The sequence below is a fragment of the Myotis lucifugus genome, unplaced genomic scaffold (assembly GCF_000147115.1).
Source record: "Myotis lucifugus unplaced genomic scaffold, Myoluc2.0 scaffold_88, whole genome shotgun sequence".
In the NCBI taxonomy this organism is placed as follows: Eukaryota; Metazoa; Chordata; class Mammalia; order Chiroptera; family Vespertilionidae; genus Myotis; species Myotis lucifugus.
This window is the reverse complement of record NW_005871136.1, coordinates 2,709,199-2,721,954: the sequence shown is the minus strand read 5'-3', so window position 1 is coordinate 2,721,954 and position 12,756 is coordinate 2,709,199. Positions and strand designations below refer to the sequence as shown.

General features: G+C 48.8%; 1 protein-coding gene across 1 annotated transcript in view; it reads right to left on the bottom strand.

The window, feature by feature from the left end:
* Positions 1 to 2,358: 2,358 nt before the first annotated feature.
* PMFBP1 (polyamine modulated factor 1 binding protein 1) overlaps positions 2,359 to 12,756 on the bottom strand; it is a 52,219-nt gene continuing 41,821 nt past the window's right edge. The window contains exons 15-21 of the mRNA XM_023756093.1: positions 8,850 to 9,014; positions 8,158 to 8,325; positions 7,696 to 7,863; positions 6,770 to 6,873; positions 6,188 to 6,262; positions 3,875 to 4,110; positions 2,359 to 2,363 (exon numbers count right to left, since the gene is read on the bottom strand). Of these exons, the coding sequence (XP_023611861.1) occupies positions 2,359 to 2,363; positions 3,875 to 4,110; positions 6,188 to 6,262; positions 6,770 to 6,873; positions 7,696 to 7,863; positions 8,158 to 8,325; positions 8,850 to 9,014 (921 nt within the window). The remainder of the gene's footprint in view (positions 2,364 to 3,874; positions 4,111 to 6,187; positions 6,263 to 6,769; positions 6,874 to 7,695; positions 7,864 to 8,157; positions 8,326 to 8,849; positions 9,015 to 12,756) is intronic.

Sequence of the window (12,756 nt, the reverse complement as noted above, 5' to 3'; positions counted from 1 at the left end):
TAGGTCAGCGGTCGGCAAACTGCGGCTCTCGAGCCACATGCGGCTCTTTGGCCCCTTGAGTGTGGCTCTTTCACAAAATACCGACTTCTGCGCATGGGCCATGAAGTTTCAATCGCACTGTACGTGCGCGCCTGCACGTGGTATTTTGTGGAAGAGCCACACTCAAGGGGCCAAAGAGCCGCATGTGGCTCGCGAGCCGCAGTTTGCCGACCACTGCCTTAGGTGATAAGCAGTCTTTTCCTAGAGGTACAAAAGCATTTCTGTGACAACAGCCTTGAAGTGGACTCCTGAGACTGCCCTTCAGACTTCTGGGTTTGAGGGAGCAGCAAGGCTGTTGCACTGTCGTTACAGGGGTCCCCTGCTTGTATCAGTCACGTGCATCTGTCCTTGAATGCCTATTGGGTGCTTTAGACACGTTGGATATGTCAACAGTTGAGGGTCTCGGGCTGAGATAGGGGACTCATTCTGGGGACCCCAGAGCTTGCTTGCCAGGCTCTGTCCATGGCAGGAGGCTTCCCCCTCAGTTGGGTTGTGTAGAGGAGGCTCAAATGGCAAGGGTGTATGTGGCAACCTGGTGGTTCAGGGAGCTCCCTCTTCCCTTCAGTAAGGAAGCAGGCTGAGGGGCTGATGTTTGCTCTGGGCCCCTTTAGCCCAGGGAGAGAAATATACTATGTTACACAGGATTCTGCTGGTCCTAGGTATCAAAATCTGGTGGCATCCTCCCACTGGGTAGCTGAAGCTCTTATCCTATATAATAAAAGGCTAATATGCAAATCAACCAAATGGTGGAATGACTGGTCACTATGACATGCACTGACCACCATGTGGGCAGATGCTCAATGCAGGAGCTGCCCCCTGGTGGTCAGTGCGCTCCCACAGGGGGAGTGCCGCTAAGCCAGAAGCCGGGCTCACGGCTGGCTAGTGCAGTGAGCTTCTCCCGCCTCCACAGCTGCCCTAAGGGAGGGGGTCTAAGCCATCAGTTGGACATCCCCTGAGGGCTCCCGGACTGCGAGAGGGCGCAGGCCAAGCTGAGGAAACCCCCCGAGTGCATGGATTTTGTCCACTGGGCATCTAGTTTTATTTATAATCCCCTTGGCTAAGTCCTAGCTTTGTAGTCATTTTTTCTTTTCTATTATTTTTTTAGGGCAGTTTTAGGTACATGGCAAAGTTGAACAGGAGGTGCAGAGATTTCTCCTGCTCCCGCACAAGCGCAGCTTCTGCCATCATCAACGTTCCCCACCAGAGTGTAATGGAGTGTATCTTTGTTACCCTAGATCAGCGGTTCTCAACCTGTGGGTTGCGACCCCTTTGGGGGTCGAACGACCCTTTCACAGGGGTCGCCTAAGACCATCGGAAAACACATATATAATTACATATTGTTTTTGTGATTAATCACTATGCTTTAATTATGTTCAATTTGTAACAATGAAAATACATCCTGCATATCAGATATTTACATTATGATTCATCACAGTAGCAAAATTACAGTTATGAAGTAGCAACAAAAATAATTTTATGGTTGGGGGTCACCACAACACGAGGAACTGTATTAAAGGGTCGCGGCATTAGGGAGGTTGAGAACCACTGCTCTAGATGTACCTATACATCGTTACTCCCCCAAAGTCCAAGGTTTACATTAGGAGTCACGTTCGGTGTTGCACATTCTATGGGTTTGGACAAACGGGTAATGACGTGTGTCCATCGTTCAGTATCATACAGAAACTGTGTTTTAAAAATATCAGCTGTTTAAACTACTTTTTAGGAACTAACTTTGGTTATTGCTTAGCAGCGTTGGGGACGGTCTGGCCCACGGGCTCTGTAAGGCCTGCAAGATCATTTGGTCAGGCCCTGCCAAGGCATTAGGGGTGATTTGTAAGTTGATAATTTTGTATGGCCCTTGACGGAGGTTATAAATATCCAAATGGCCCTTGGCAGAAAAAAGGTTCCCCACCTCTGGCTTACAGAATGATAGGAAGGCAACACTCAGCTTCCCTGCCCTTTGTCCTGTCTGAAGGCCAGACGGCTGGGTGACATCACCATGTTTTTCTGGCTCTGCTGCGCCTTTGCTCCCCATAACTCCCTTGCTACCTGCTTGGCCTGGTGCAATCACCCCACAGGAAGTGCAAGGCAACTTTGAAAAAAATGCACAGTATTCAAAGTATCCAGATATTGTCCCTTTCACCAACATGTAGAAAACCTCTTTGTAAAATAAAGTCAAAAAATGCCTTCTTAGTAGACTGTACTGGGAATTTTAATGACACTGAACTTTTGTTTAAGTAAATGGCCCACAGGCTAGAAGTAGGAAGCTATTATCAGTACCAGATTTTCCCATCTTTGTTTTCTCTAGAAAATAAATCCTTATCCTAAGTCAAATGGGGGAGCACAGTCAAAAGAGCGTTAAGCAGACAACACCCATCACAAAAGAAACGACCAGATGTGCCCGCACCCGCCTCCCGCTGCCCTGGCAGGGCATCCTGTGTCGCCATAAGCAGTGACTTTTCCTGGCCTTTGTTTGGCTGGGGAGGGAGATGATTTAAGAACTGCTACTAATGAGTGAGTTTCTTCCTTTGCCTTCCCTTCCCCTCCACCCAGAAATGCAAGCTCTTTCACTTCTTTCTCTTTACTTTACCTTAGTAGCTATTTCTCTCAATTTCCTACAGATTAGAAATAGGAATTCTAGACATGTACTCAGTTTAACAAAATCCTACCACAACAAAATGGTTTAGCTGTCCTTGGAGTTTGTTATAATGGAGTTTTACTTGTACTGAGCTGGCTGGGGAGAAAAATAAAACTGTTAAGAGGAGGAATGAAGTGTGGTGGCCAGGGAGGAAGCAGATGGCTCTCTCTCCCTCCTCCATTTGGAAAATGCATCACTTAGTTCTCGTCCTTTCTTTTGCACCTCAGGATTACTTTCCTCTATAAGGTTTTTAGATTTTTTTCTTCTTCTTAAATTCTAGACAGAGATAGAAAGAATAAAGAAGGAGCTAGTTTTCTCTGGTTGGTTTAGAAACGAATCCAGAAGCTCGCTGTGGGAATGACAACTCCTATACATGTGAAAGAGGCCTGTATTCATTAGAATCCAGGGAAAGCAGCGGTGACCACACTGCTGGGGGCTGGAGGGGACAGAGATGTCTGCAGGATGCCAGGAGCTCACCGGGACTGCTGTGCGCATGTCTTTATTTTAGAGTGTGGGCCTGGAGAGGGTGGTAAGGGGCCAAGGCTCCCTCCGCTGCAGGAAGTGGACAAAACTCAGTAAACATCAGCATATTGCAAAATAGGCTGGGACCTTGATATGTTCTCGTAGGAGCTGATCCAGGCCGAGAGGGAGGGATGGGGACTCACTGTCTTCAGAAACGTATGGGAATGATGCCCAGGGGAAGGCGCTGGCTCTAGCAACATGAAGAACATGAGCGACAGTCTTGACTTGAGGAGAAATTAATGAGGCGACTCCTCAGGACTGGCCTTGTGCGAGGAAGGCCGCTCTGTTGCACTGTGATTTTCCTCAGGGTGACGGAGTCTGTGTGGCAGAAAAGATGGCTGTGCAGGGGACAGGGCGCTCTCGTGTGGCTCCCAGAACACACGACAGGCGGAAGATGCCTATCCTGCCGCTCTCGGTCCCCACAGTTCCAGCTGGTCTGGGTAAGGGACAGATCTGAGACACGAGCACTTGGTACCAGCAAAGACTCGTAGTGAGAAGAACAAGCCTTGTCTACAGACAGGGAAACAATGACCTCTGGTCCTGACTTGTTTTCTTTTCCCTTTTGAGTTCACAATCTAGTAATCTCTTGACAAATAGTATCAGGCTGCTATCTTTTTGACCCATGGGACTAAGACAACATCGCGGTAAGTAGCAAAATACGAATGGGGGACATACCTGAGCAGAGCGGAGTCCCGGCAAACGTGGTGACATCCATTCTGTGGCTCAGGCTCTGGGTCGTCCCCCTCCAGTCCAAGCTGCCACACCCTTTCCTCTGTGTGGGCTCTGTTTTGCACGGGTTCAGCGCTTTCGCGCATAACCTTTGGTGCCCGGATTTCAGCTTCTTCTCCTCGATCTCGGTCTTCAGCTTCTTGTTTTCCTGCTGCAGATGGACCATTACATTGTGGAGGTGGCTGGGGAAGGGAAGGGGACAGGTGGGTGTTGGTCTGCGTCAGCTCCTCGGTTCCCCACAGGAAAGGACAGAGAAAGGCACCCCGGAATGGAGAGACATGGGCGCCTGGTTCCTTCCAGAGTGAGCCCTCTCACACACGCTCTGTGGGAATGGAGCCTCTGTGTGTCCCTGGAAGAGGCCAGGCCTGGGGTTGGGGTGGCTCCAGACCCACGGAGTCATCTCAGCTCTGGCTCTGTTTTCTCATCTGTTAAATGGGGATAACTGAGTGTGACAATTGATAGAGACTTGATTGGAAGAGCCAGAAGGCTGTTACCAACAACTCTGACCACGTGTCCTCGGTCTCTCATGGCCATGCCTTGGACTCTGTTCTGAGGCCCGAGTCCAAGTTCTTTCACATCCCTTTGCTGAAAGGTGGGAACCCCGGGGATCCGGCTCTGTTTGAGAGCTCGGGCGAGTAACGTATCCCCCTTTTACAATGAGAAAATGGTGGCTGTAATGCAGGTGACGGGGAAGATAACTACATATTTCCTGCGGTTTGATCCATGGCAGTTATTCATATCGACAGTTGTATTTCTCCACATCGAGGTGGAGGGTAGGGTGACAAGGGCTCAGGAACCAGACTTCCCGGGCTGGAATGCTGGTTCTGCCACTTACTAGTTGGGAGGCCATGGGCAAGTTATTTAGCTTGTGAGTTCCTCTCCTCATCGGCCTCAGTTAACACATGTAAAGCACTTAGTGCCTTAGTACATATCAGTGGAGCTATTATTATTCGAAGATGGGTTTCCTTCAAAGAGATTCAAGAATGAGTTCTTTATAGAAGAGAGGACCAGAACTTGACACAATATAAGAAAAAGCCTGACATTCTCTGTTACCCTCAGATTCAGACAATGTTTCTTTTAGTTAAACCAAAATATTTTTATCCTAGTAAAAAATTTCATGTTTTTTTTTTTTCCCTCTAAAGGAAATCAAATAAAAAATTCATCCTCAACTTCCTCTCTGGGCTGGTGCGTTGCCCTCTTGCTCTCTGTAAACCGGGCCAGAGTTGACGACACCCAGCCCCTTGTAGCTCCTCACGTGGTCGCCACATTCCACGTGCCACTGGGCCTGCAGGTGGGGTCGCCCTGCCCCTGGCTCTCTGCCACTCTCTCTGGCCCACTCCTGTCAGCACCCCCGATGCCTTCAACATTTCGTACTTCCTATCCGAGTCATACCTCCGTCCCTACCTCCTTATTCCGATGTCCTCTCTTTCCACTCAGGCGCCCTCTCTAGGTCACAGCCTGGAACTGAGCTTTCTACAATGGGTTCTAGGTGTGCTGAGAGACCTCGGCTCTGGGCGCAGGGTCTGGGGCAGCTGCTGACTGGTCACAGCAACCCCACCCCAGGCCCTTCCAGGTGCCAAACCAGTGCGATCACGTTCTAAGTGTTGTCTAGCAGGAGACTGGGAAGCACTGCCCTAGAGCCTGTCTGTACCTATTACTACACCCCCTTTGAAATCTCAGTTTTAGACATTCGTATCTTTCCCCCATTCCCGAACTTCCAACACTCCTCTCCTGCCACTTGCAGCTGAACCAGCTTTGACCATGAAAGTGAAGCAAGGCCCAGAGGAGGGTAGAGCAACAAGTAGAAAGAACTAGGTCCCCAAATGACCCCGTGGGACAGAGGGACCCCACCAACCTGGACTTCTCACCTCCTAGAGCTGTGCCTTCCCTGTTCTATGTTCCTCCACTTGGAGATCTTTGTTACAGCAGCTTGGCCCCCACCCTCACTAACACAGTCTGCTTTCTGTGCCCGTTTCGTTCTCAGCATTTCTGACCTCAGAGAGTCACAGAAAGTGACAGTGGAAAGGCGTGTGGAGACTATTAACTCCCTTTTATTATTGTTGAGGCAGCTATGGCCTTAAGAGGTAAAGTGATGTGTCCAAGGTCTCACAGATGAGGTTAGGACTTGGGGTCTTTCCAAAGTCCCAGGCCTTTCCTGGGGTCTGACCCACGTATCCAGTGAGAAAGCCAGCCCTGGCTCCTGGCCAATCCTTCTACTTAGGACCCAAGCAGCAGCCAGGGTGGTGTAGGATGACTTACTCCTTTTCACCAGTCAGCTTGGCAATGTATTTGACCTGTTCACGGAGCTTGTTTCCTAGTTGCTCATTGGCGACTCTGTAATAAAATCCACGAGAAAAGAGTTCCCAGACCCCTGTGAGCAGAGCATGGGCTGGCTACACGGGACATTGGGTGTTCTCAGCAAGGCTTCTGCGGGGCCCCAGTCCCCAGAGCTGGAGCCCTCCTGGCCCCTGGCAATTAAGAGGACTCTTCCTACTCAACTCCTGTGCAGATTCCCTGTGATCCCAGGCGAGTTCAGGGATCTAGGCAGCGAAGCCGGACCCCAGGCTGGGAAGAGGAAATCTGACCCTCAGTGAAGCACCCATCAGAGCTGCTTCTCTTTTACGTCAGCAGGGCCCTCTAGCTTACCCCCAAGCCTTGGGTGTGGGCCGAGATGGGGTCAGCTTCCCAGAAGGGCAGTGTGTGTGTGTGTGTGAGAGAGAGAGAGAGAGAGAGAGAGAGAGAGAGAGAGAGAGAGACAGACACTGTTCTTTGGCACATGTATGGGTCCTCAGTTTAGCCCAGGCCTTGGGACCTGGCCTCATTTTTTTCTTCCTTACTTACTTCTGCTCTTTTGCCCATTGCTCCATGTTGGTCATGATCTGATCATTCTCTCGGTGCAGCCTGCAGGCGTCTTTGAGCACAGGCCGCTGGGGCAGGCAACAGGGCTTTGTAGGAGAAAAAAATGAGATGGTAAGGGGTGGGAGCATGGGCCCGTCACCTGCCTGCTCCCCAGTCAGGCCTCTTCTCTCTTCCTGGGAGAAGAAACACTGCCTCTGCTGGCCAGAGTTGGAACTGCCACAGCAGGACACCACCTCCAGCATCCAGGCTACACCCACACAAAGGTGCCACCTCTGAGCAGCCACCGTTTCTAGTAGAGACAAAGTAGACTTGTACACTTATAATGACTTTCAGGCCAAAGGCATTATTGTTCTAAAAAAAATTTTGGTTAAGCCAATTTTTTAATATGGAAGGAAAAATATCTTGAGGAAGAGATGTCTTTTTTTCCCCTAATTGGAGCCAAGGCCCTGTGGTCACCCCAAGATATCCTACGACTTCCTGCCATGAATTTCACTGCTCAGGGTGCCAGGCATGGGGCACATCACACCCTAAGATCTTGGCTGACTCCACTGCAGGGAAAATAAAAGCGTCAGAATGGCTTCTGGAGGGAAACTGCCCAGTGGATTTTCTAAGTCGGGGGCGGCTGGTGTACCTGGCAGGGAGAGGGCATGCTCTCTCCCCTGGAATGGGGCTTTTGTTTTGCTCAATATCTCTATCAACAAAGCCACAGGAAGATGGTTTGGCCGACACAGATGCTATAGCACCCACACCCTGCTTCGTGCTGAATAGAGCAGGTGTCTTTCCTTGCTCCCAGGCACCTCCCCCCTCGCCCTCCCCTCTCCTCCCCAAGGGCTGTCTGGTATCCAGGTGGCTGGAGGCAGTGCTGGGAGGAACTGGGAAGAAGTGACCAGGAGCCGAGGAGCACCTACATCCTTCTCGTCGGCAAGGAGGTTCTCCTTCAGGGTGGTCATTTCCTCCTGGAAGGACCGGAGCTGCTCTTCCTTAGCGGCCAGCATCTTGAGGTCACACTGGTGCTGCTTCTGCCACTGCAGCACTTGGCAGCTCATCTCCTCCAGCTTCTTGTCGAAGGCGTGTACCTGCGCAGGGGTGCAAAGTGAGGAGGAGACCCCAGCTTGCCGCCCTGACCCCAGAGACCCGGTGACCAGGCCAGAGGGCCCTTTTTCAGCTCTGGGATTTGTTAGGGGGCATTTTATTGCCGGCGGCCAGCAGAGGGCGCTGCTGCTCTGATCGTTGGCTCCGGGCCTTCAACTCACAGGACCCAACAAGGGGAGGGAACCCATTATGGCTCAGTGCTAAATAGCTGTGGGTGCAAGAGGTGACCTCGGGGACCTGGAACAGGAAGGCAGCCTGAGCCCCAGGCTGCTCCTCACCTCTATCTCACTCTGCTGATGGAAGCCTTGAAGTTTTTTTAATTCCATGTTGAGCTTTTTCATCCTCTCCTCATAAGCTATGATTTCCTCTTCCAGCTGAGCTTTCCTATCTTGGGCCTGCATCAAGCTTCGGTGCAGGCTCTTGGTCTCTGAGATCGAGTGGTTGAGCTTTAGGTAAAGACAAAGGGGATGAGGTGGCTGTCAGAGCCCTGGGGGCCTCTCTGCTGAACCCTGAATGGAGAAGGGCTCCAACCCTCCCTGTCCTCTACCGAGGGCGGCAGACACCCTGTCACTTTCCTACTGTCCCACAGAGGGCGGGAAGTGACAGTAGTTGGTTTTCTGCATCCCACATTCCCTCCTCTGTTCCCTCTCTTTTTGGTCCTATGAATGGATCAGACATGGTCAGCACAGGGATGGGGCATGAATTTCCCTGATAATCCAGGTTTTGGGAGGACCTTGCCCTGGGTCACCCATGGGCAGAAAGATGTATCAGGTTTGGCCTCCATCTTGCTCCTCCCAACCCTCCCCAAAACCCTTACTCAGAAGAAGTAGGCCTTCTCTGGACAGACATCCCAGCTCATGCCAGGGTTTGCACGAGCCTCGGGGACAGTCAGGAGTGTAGGAAATTGGTTTCTATGCCTCTCCCACTGCTAGGACATATCTTTGTCCTAGAGATACAGGGTGTGGCCCACCTTCTCGAGAGCTTCTGTCAGGTCGTCTTGGCAGGCAGCTGACTTCCGGGATAGTTCCTCATAGACTTCTTTACTGACCATGGTCTGCTGATAATGCTGCTCTTTATTCTTAGCCTTGTCCAGCTGGGCCTGCAGATACCCTATGGTCTCCTTCTGAGAGGCGATCTTTAGGGAGGGGGAATATCACTGTCAAGGTTCATGGCTATGGAGGCATTCTCTGTGCCCATAGGAAACAGGAGGAGCACTGGGCTCTCCTCCTTCTGCACTAGCCCGTAGAGCAGTGTGAGATAATGCCCCGACTCCACCTCCTTGTTGTAAAAGGAAGAGCTGCCATTCCAGGCTCTTCTGCACTCCTCTCTCCACTGTTCCCCTTCGGGTTGGCATGCCCCCCCCCCCCCCCCAGTACAAGGACTCCTGGAGGTTCTGGGCCATGATGTGTCTAGCACATGAAAAGTCCCTTTCACAGACTCTGCAGCCTTTGATAAAGATCCACTTCTAGGATGGGAGACGTGATACAGTATCTCAGTTGTGTGCACTATGCCTCACTTTGTTCCTGACATAATTCACTAGACTTACTGCACCATGAAAATGGGGCTGCCCGTGCTTTCTTCGCTTACAGCTCAGGGCACGGCACATAATAGGTGCTCAGTAAGTATTACTCTTCTTGGACTGAGTGAAATATTGCATTGGGCAGTGTTTGAAATTAGAGAGGCATTGAATACATAGTTCTGGCAGAAGTATATTTAAAAACGGAAGTCCGTGTCTTAAACGTTGTCTTCAGTATTCGTGCTAGTTAAAAGGAACTGAGATCGGGAGTTGGAGGGTCTATGTTGAGGTCCTGGTTCTGTCATTTACTTCATCTCTCTGAGTCTCAGTTTCTTCTTCTGCGAATCGGGGTACTTTCAACTGCTTCACAGAGTTTTTGTGATGATCAAATGGGATGTAAAAAGGGCTTTGTAAGGTATAAATGCTACATAGCTGTGAGTTATGATCGTGAAGATGCTAAGTAATTAGTCATTTTATTCTGTACACTAAGTATAGGATCGACATTTAAGTCTGGAAGCAGGAGGGAGACCTCAGAAATTTATGTGCCTGACTTCTGTTTTTTGGTATCCCTGTACACTGCATTCCCCATGTGGCCACACACACAGAGGGACAAACTCTTTTGGGTTTTCTTCAGTAACTGCTCAGTGCTCGAAGTTTATTGTTTTTTCAAGTGGAATTCTGAGTATCTTTGACCTTAGGAACTAGTGAATGGGAGGAAAGTTAGACTGTATTTTTGCCCCTGTATTTACCTATCTGGGAGGGGGGGTGTGAAGTTAATCCTAAAGATGGAATAATTTGGTCTTCTGCAAATAAAAGTATAGTTTGTGGAGACTTTGGAAAACCATGGAGTCAACTGGGTCTGCACAGTGAACCAGGGGAGTTGCTGGAGAAATTACAACCCACCATAAGCTCTTGATAATTGGTGGCCGGATTGAGAAATGTCACCATAGAGGTGAGACACTAAAAATAAAGGTGGTAAAAATATCACAATGATGCTAGACACTGAAATGGAAGCTTTATCTTAAACTTCTCTAACATGAGTACTATATATACATACATATATAAAATTAAAGAATCAAAGAGTTTTAATGAAAAGTTCTCATAAAGATCTGCTCTCTCTCCTTGCCAAAGACATTAGACCTGGATGGTTTTATAGGTGAGGTCCACTAAGTCATCCTGCATTCCTCACTTCCTGTCAGTTAGTCTAAAGACACCTGCTCTATTCAGCAGTTAGTTGATTCTACTGCCGAAACATATCCTGAATTTGCTGATTTCTGTCTTAACTGACAACACTCTAACTTAGATAGCAATACTTTCCCAACTGGTTTCCTCACTCCCAAACTGACCCCCCTCCCCAATCCATTTCCACACATTAGTTGAAGCTATATTTTGAAAACCGAAATCAGATCAAATTATCTCCTCTGCCCCTTGAGGAAATTTCATCAATGTCTATCAAATGTTCTTAGAATAAAACCCAAAATTTCTTAACAGAGGCCACAATGTCTACCCCTACCGATCTTTCTGCTCTCATCCTATACAAATATCCTTCTTGATTACTATATAACTGGCCTTACTTCACTTCTTAGAACATTCCAAGAAGTGATTGAAAGAGTGATAGATATACACCGTCAGGATTTATACTTGGGATGCAAGGATGGGCCCACTTGATTAATTTTATTTAGCACATTACGTTCCGGTTGATTGAATTGCAGATGCAAACGCCTAGGATACCGCAGGGCGACTGGATTTACTGAAGAAGAAAAAAAATCCAGGTTTAAGTGCACCCGTACAGTTCAAACCCATGTTGTTCAAAGGCAGCGTTCACCGGCATCCAGAGATCGGCTACTAGCCCGGCGGCTACTGACCCGGAGGCAGCGATTCGCAAACAGCGCGACTGCAAGAGCCAAGGGGAGACCTGCACCCCTCCACGAAAGGTTGGACTTGCCTCGAAGATTCAAGCAACAGCGGCCTCCTGATCACCACACGCTCTGCCTGGGGAAGAGTTGCTGCGTCTGAAGCCTCCCTCCACCAGCCAGAAGAGCCACCACAACTGTGAACAGCACCCATCAGAGGCCCTGCTATCAACAGAGGAGCCGCTGCTACCACAACCGCCCAAGGAGCAACCACAGACCGAGGAGCCACTGCCACCCAGGGAGCAGCCACTGCCACCCAGGGTCCAGCCACTGAACGATTCAACAACTAGTAATGTCAGTGAGATCAAACATGGGTAGACAAAGAAACCCCCAAAGGAAAGAAAAGGAGGACTCGCCAGAAAAGCAGCTAAGTGAGACAGAGATATGCAACATGACGGAAAAAGAATTCAGAATAAGGTTCCTAGAGTACATGCACCGGATGTTCAAGAAGCAAGAAGAAACAGATGAAAAACTCAACTACGTATGCAAGAAGCTAGAAGAAACAGGTGAAAAAATCAACAACTTAAGTAAGTCCCAAGAAGAAATGAAGAGCGACATAGCTGCAATAAAAAACACCATTGAAAGTATGAACAGTAGACTGGGAGAAGCGGAGGACCGAATCAGTGAATTAGAAGACAAGGAAGCAAAACACACTCAAACTGTACTGCAAATGGAGAAAAAAATTAAAAGGCAGGAGGAGAGCCTAAGGGAACTTTGGGACAACATGAAACGAAGCAACATACGAATAATAGGGGTGCCAGAACAACAGAAAGATGAACATGGATTAGAAAACCTATTCGAAGAAATAATATCAGAAAACTTCCCTGAGGTGGGGAAGAAAAAAGTCACACAAGCCCAGAGAGTCCCAAACAAGGTGAACCCGAAAAGACCCACACCAAGACACATCATAATTACCATGGCAAATGTTCAGGATAAAGAGAGAATCTTACAGGCTGCAAGAGAGAGGCGGAAAGTAACATACAAGGGATCTCCCATTAGATTATCAAATGATTTCTCAACAGAAACACATCAGGCCAGAAAAGAATGGACGGAAATCTACAAAGTGATGCAAAGCAAAGGACTGAATCCAAGAATACTCTATCCAGCAAGGCTATCATTCAAAATTGAAGGGGAAATAAGAAGCTTCACAGACAAAAAAGGGCTAAGGGAGTTTATCACCACCAAGCCAGCCATGCAAGAAATGCTAAAGGGACTATTGTAAAAGAAGAAATATCAAGCTCAGAAAGAAAACATACATGTGTGTGTCTGTGGTGGTATGTTTTTTTTAAGTAGAGCTGTATACACAGCTTACTTTTTTTAAAAAAATGTTTTTATTGATTTTAGAGAGAGAGAAAGAGGGAGAGAAACATGGATGAGAAAGAAACATTGATTGGGTGCCTCCTGCATGCCCCCTACTAGTTATCGAGCTCGCAACCAGGGCATGTGCC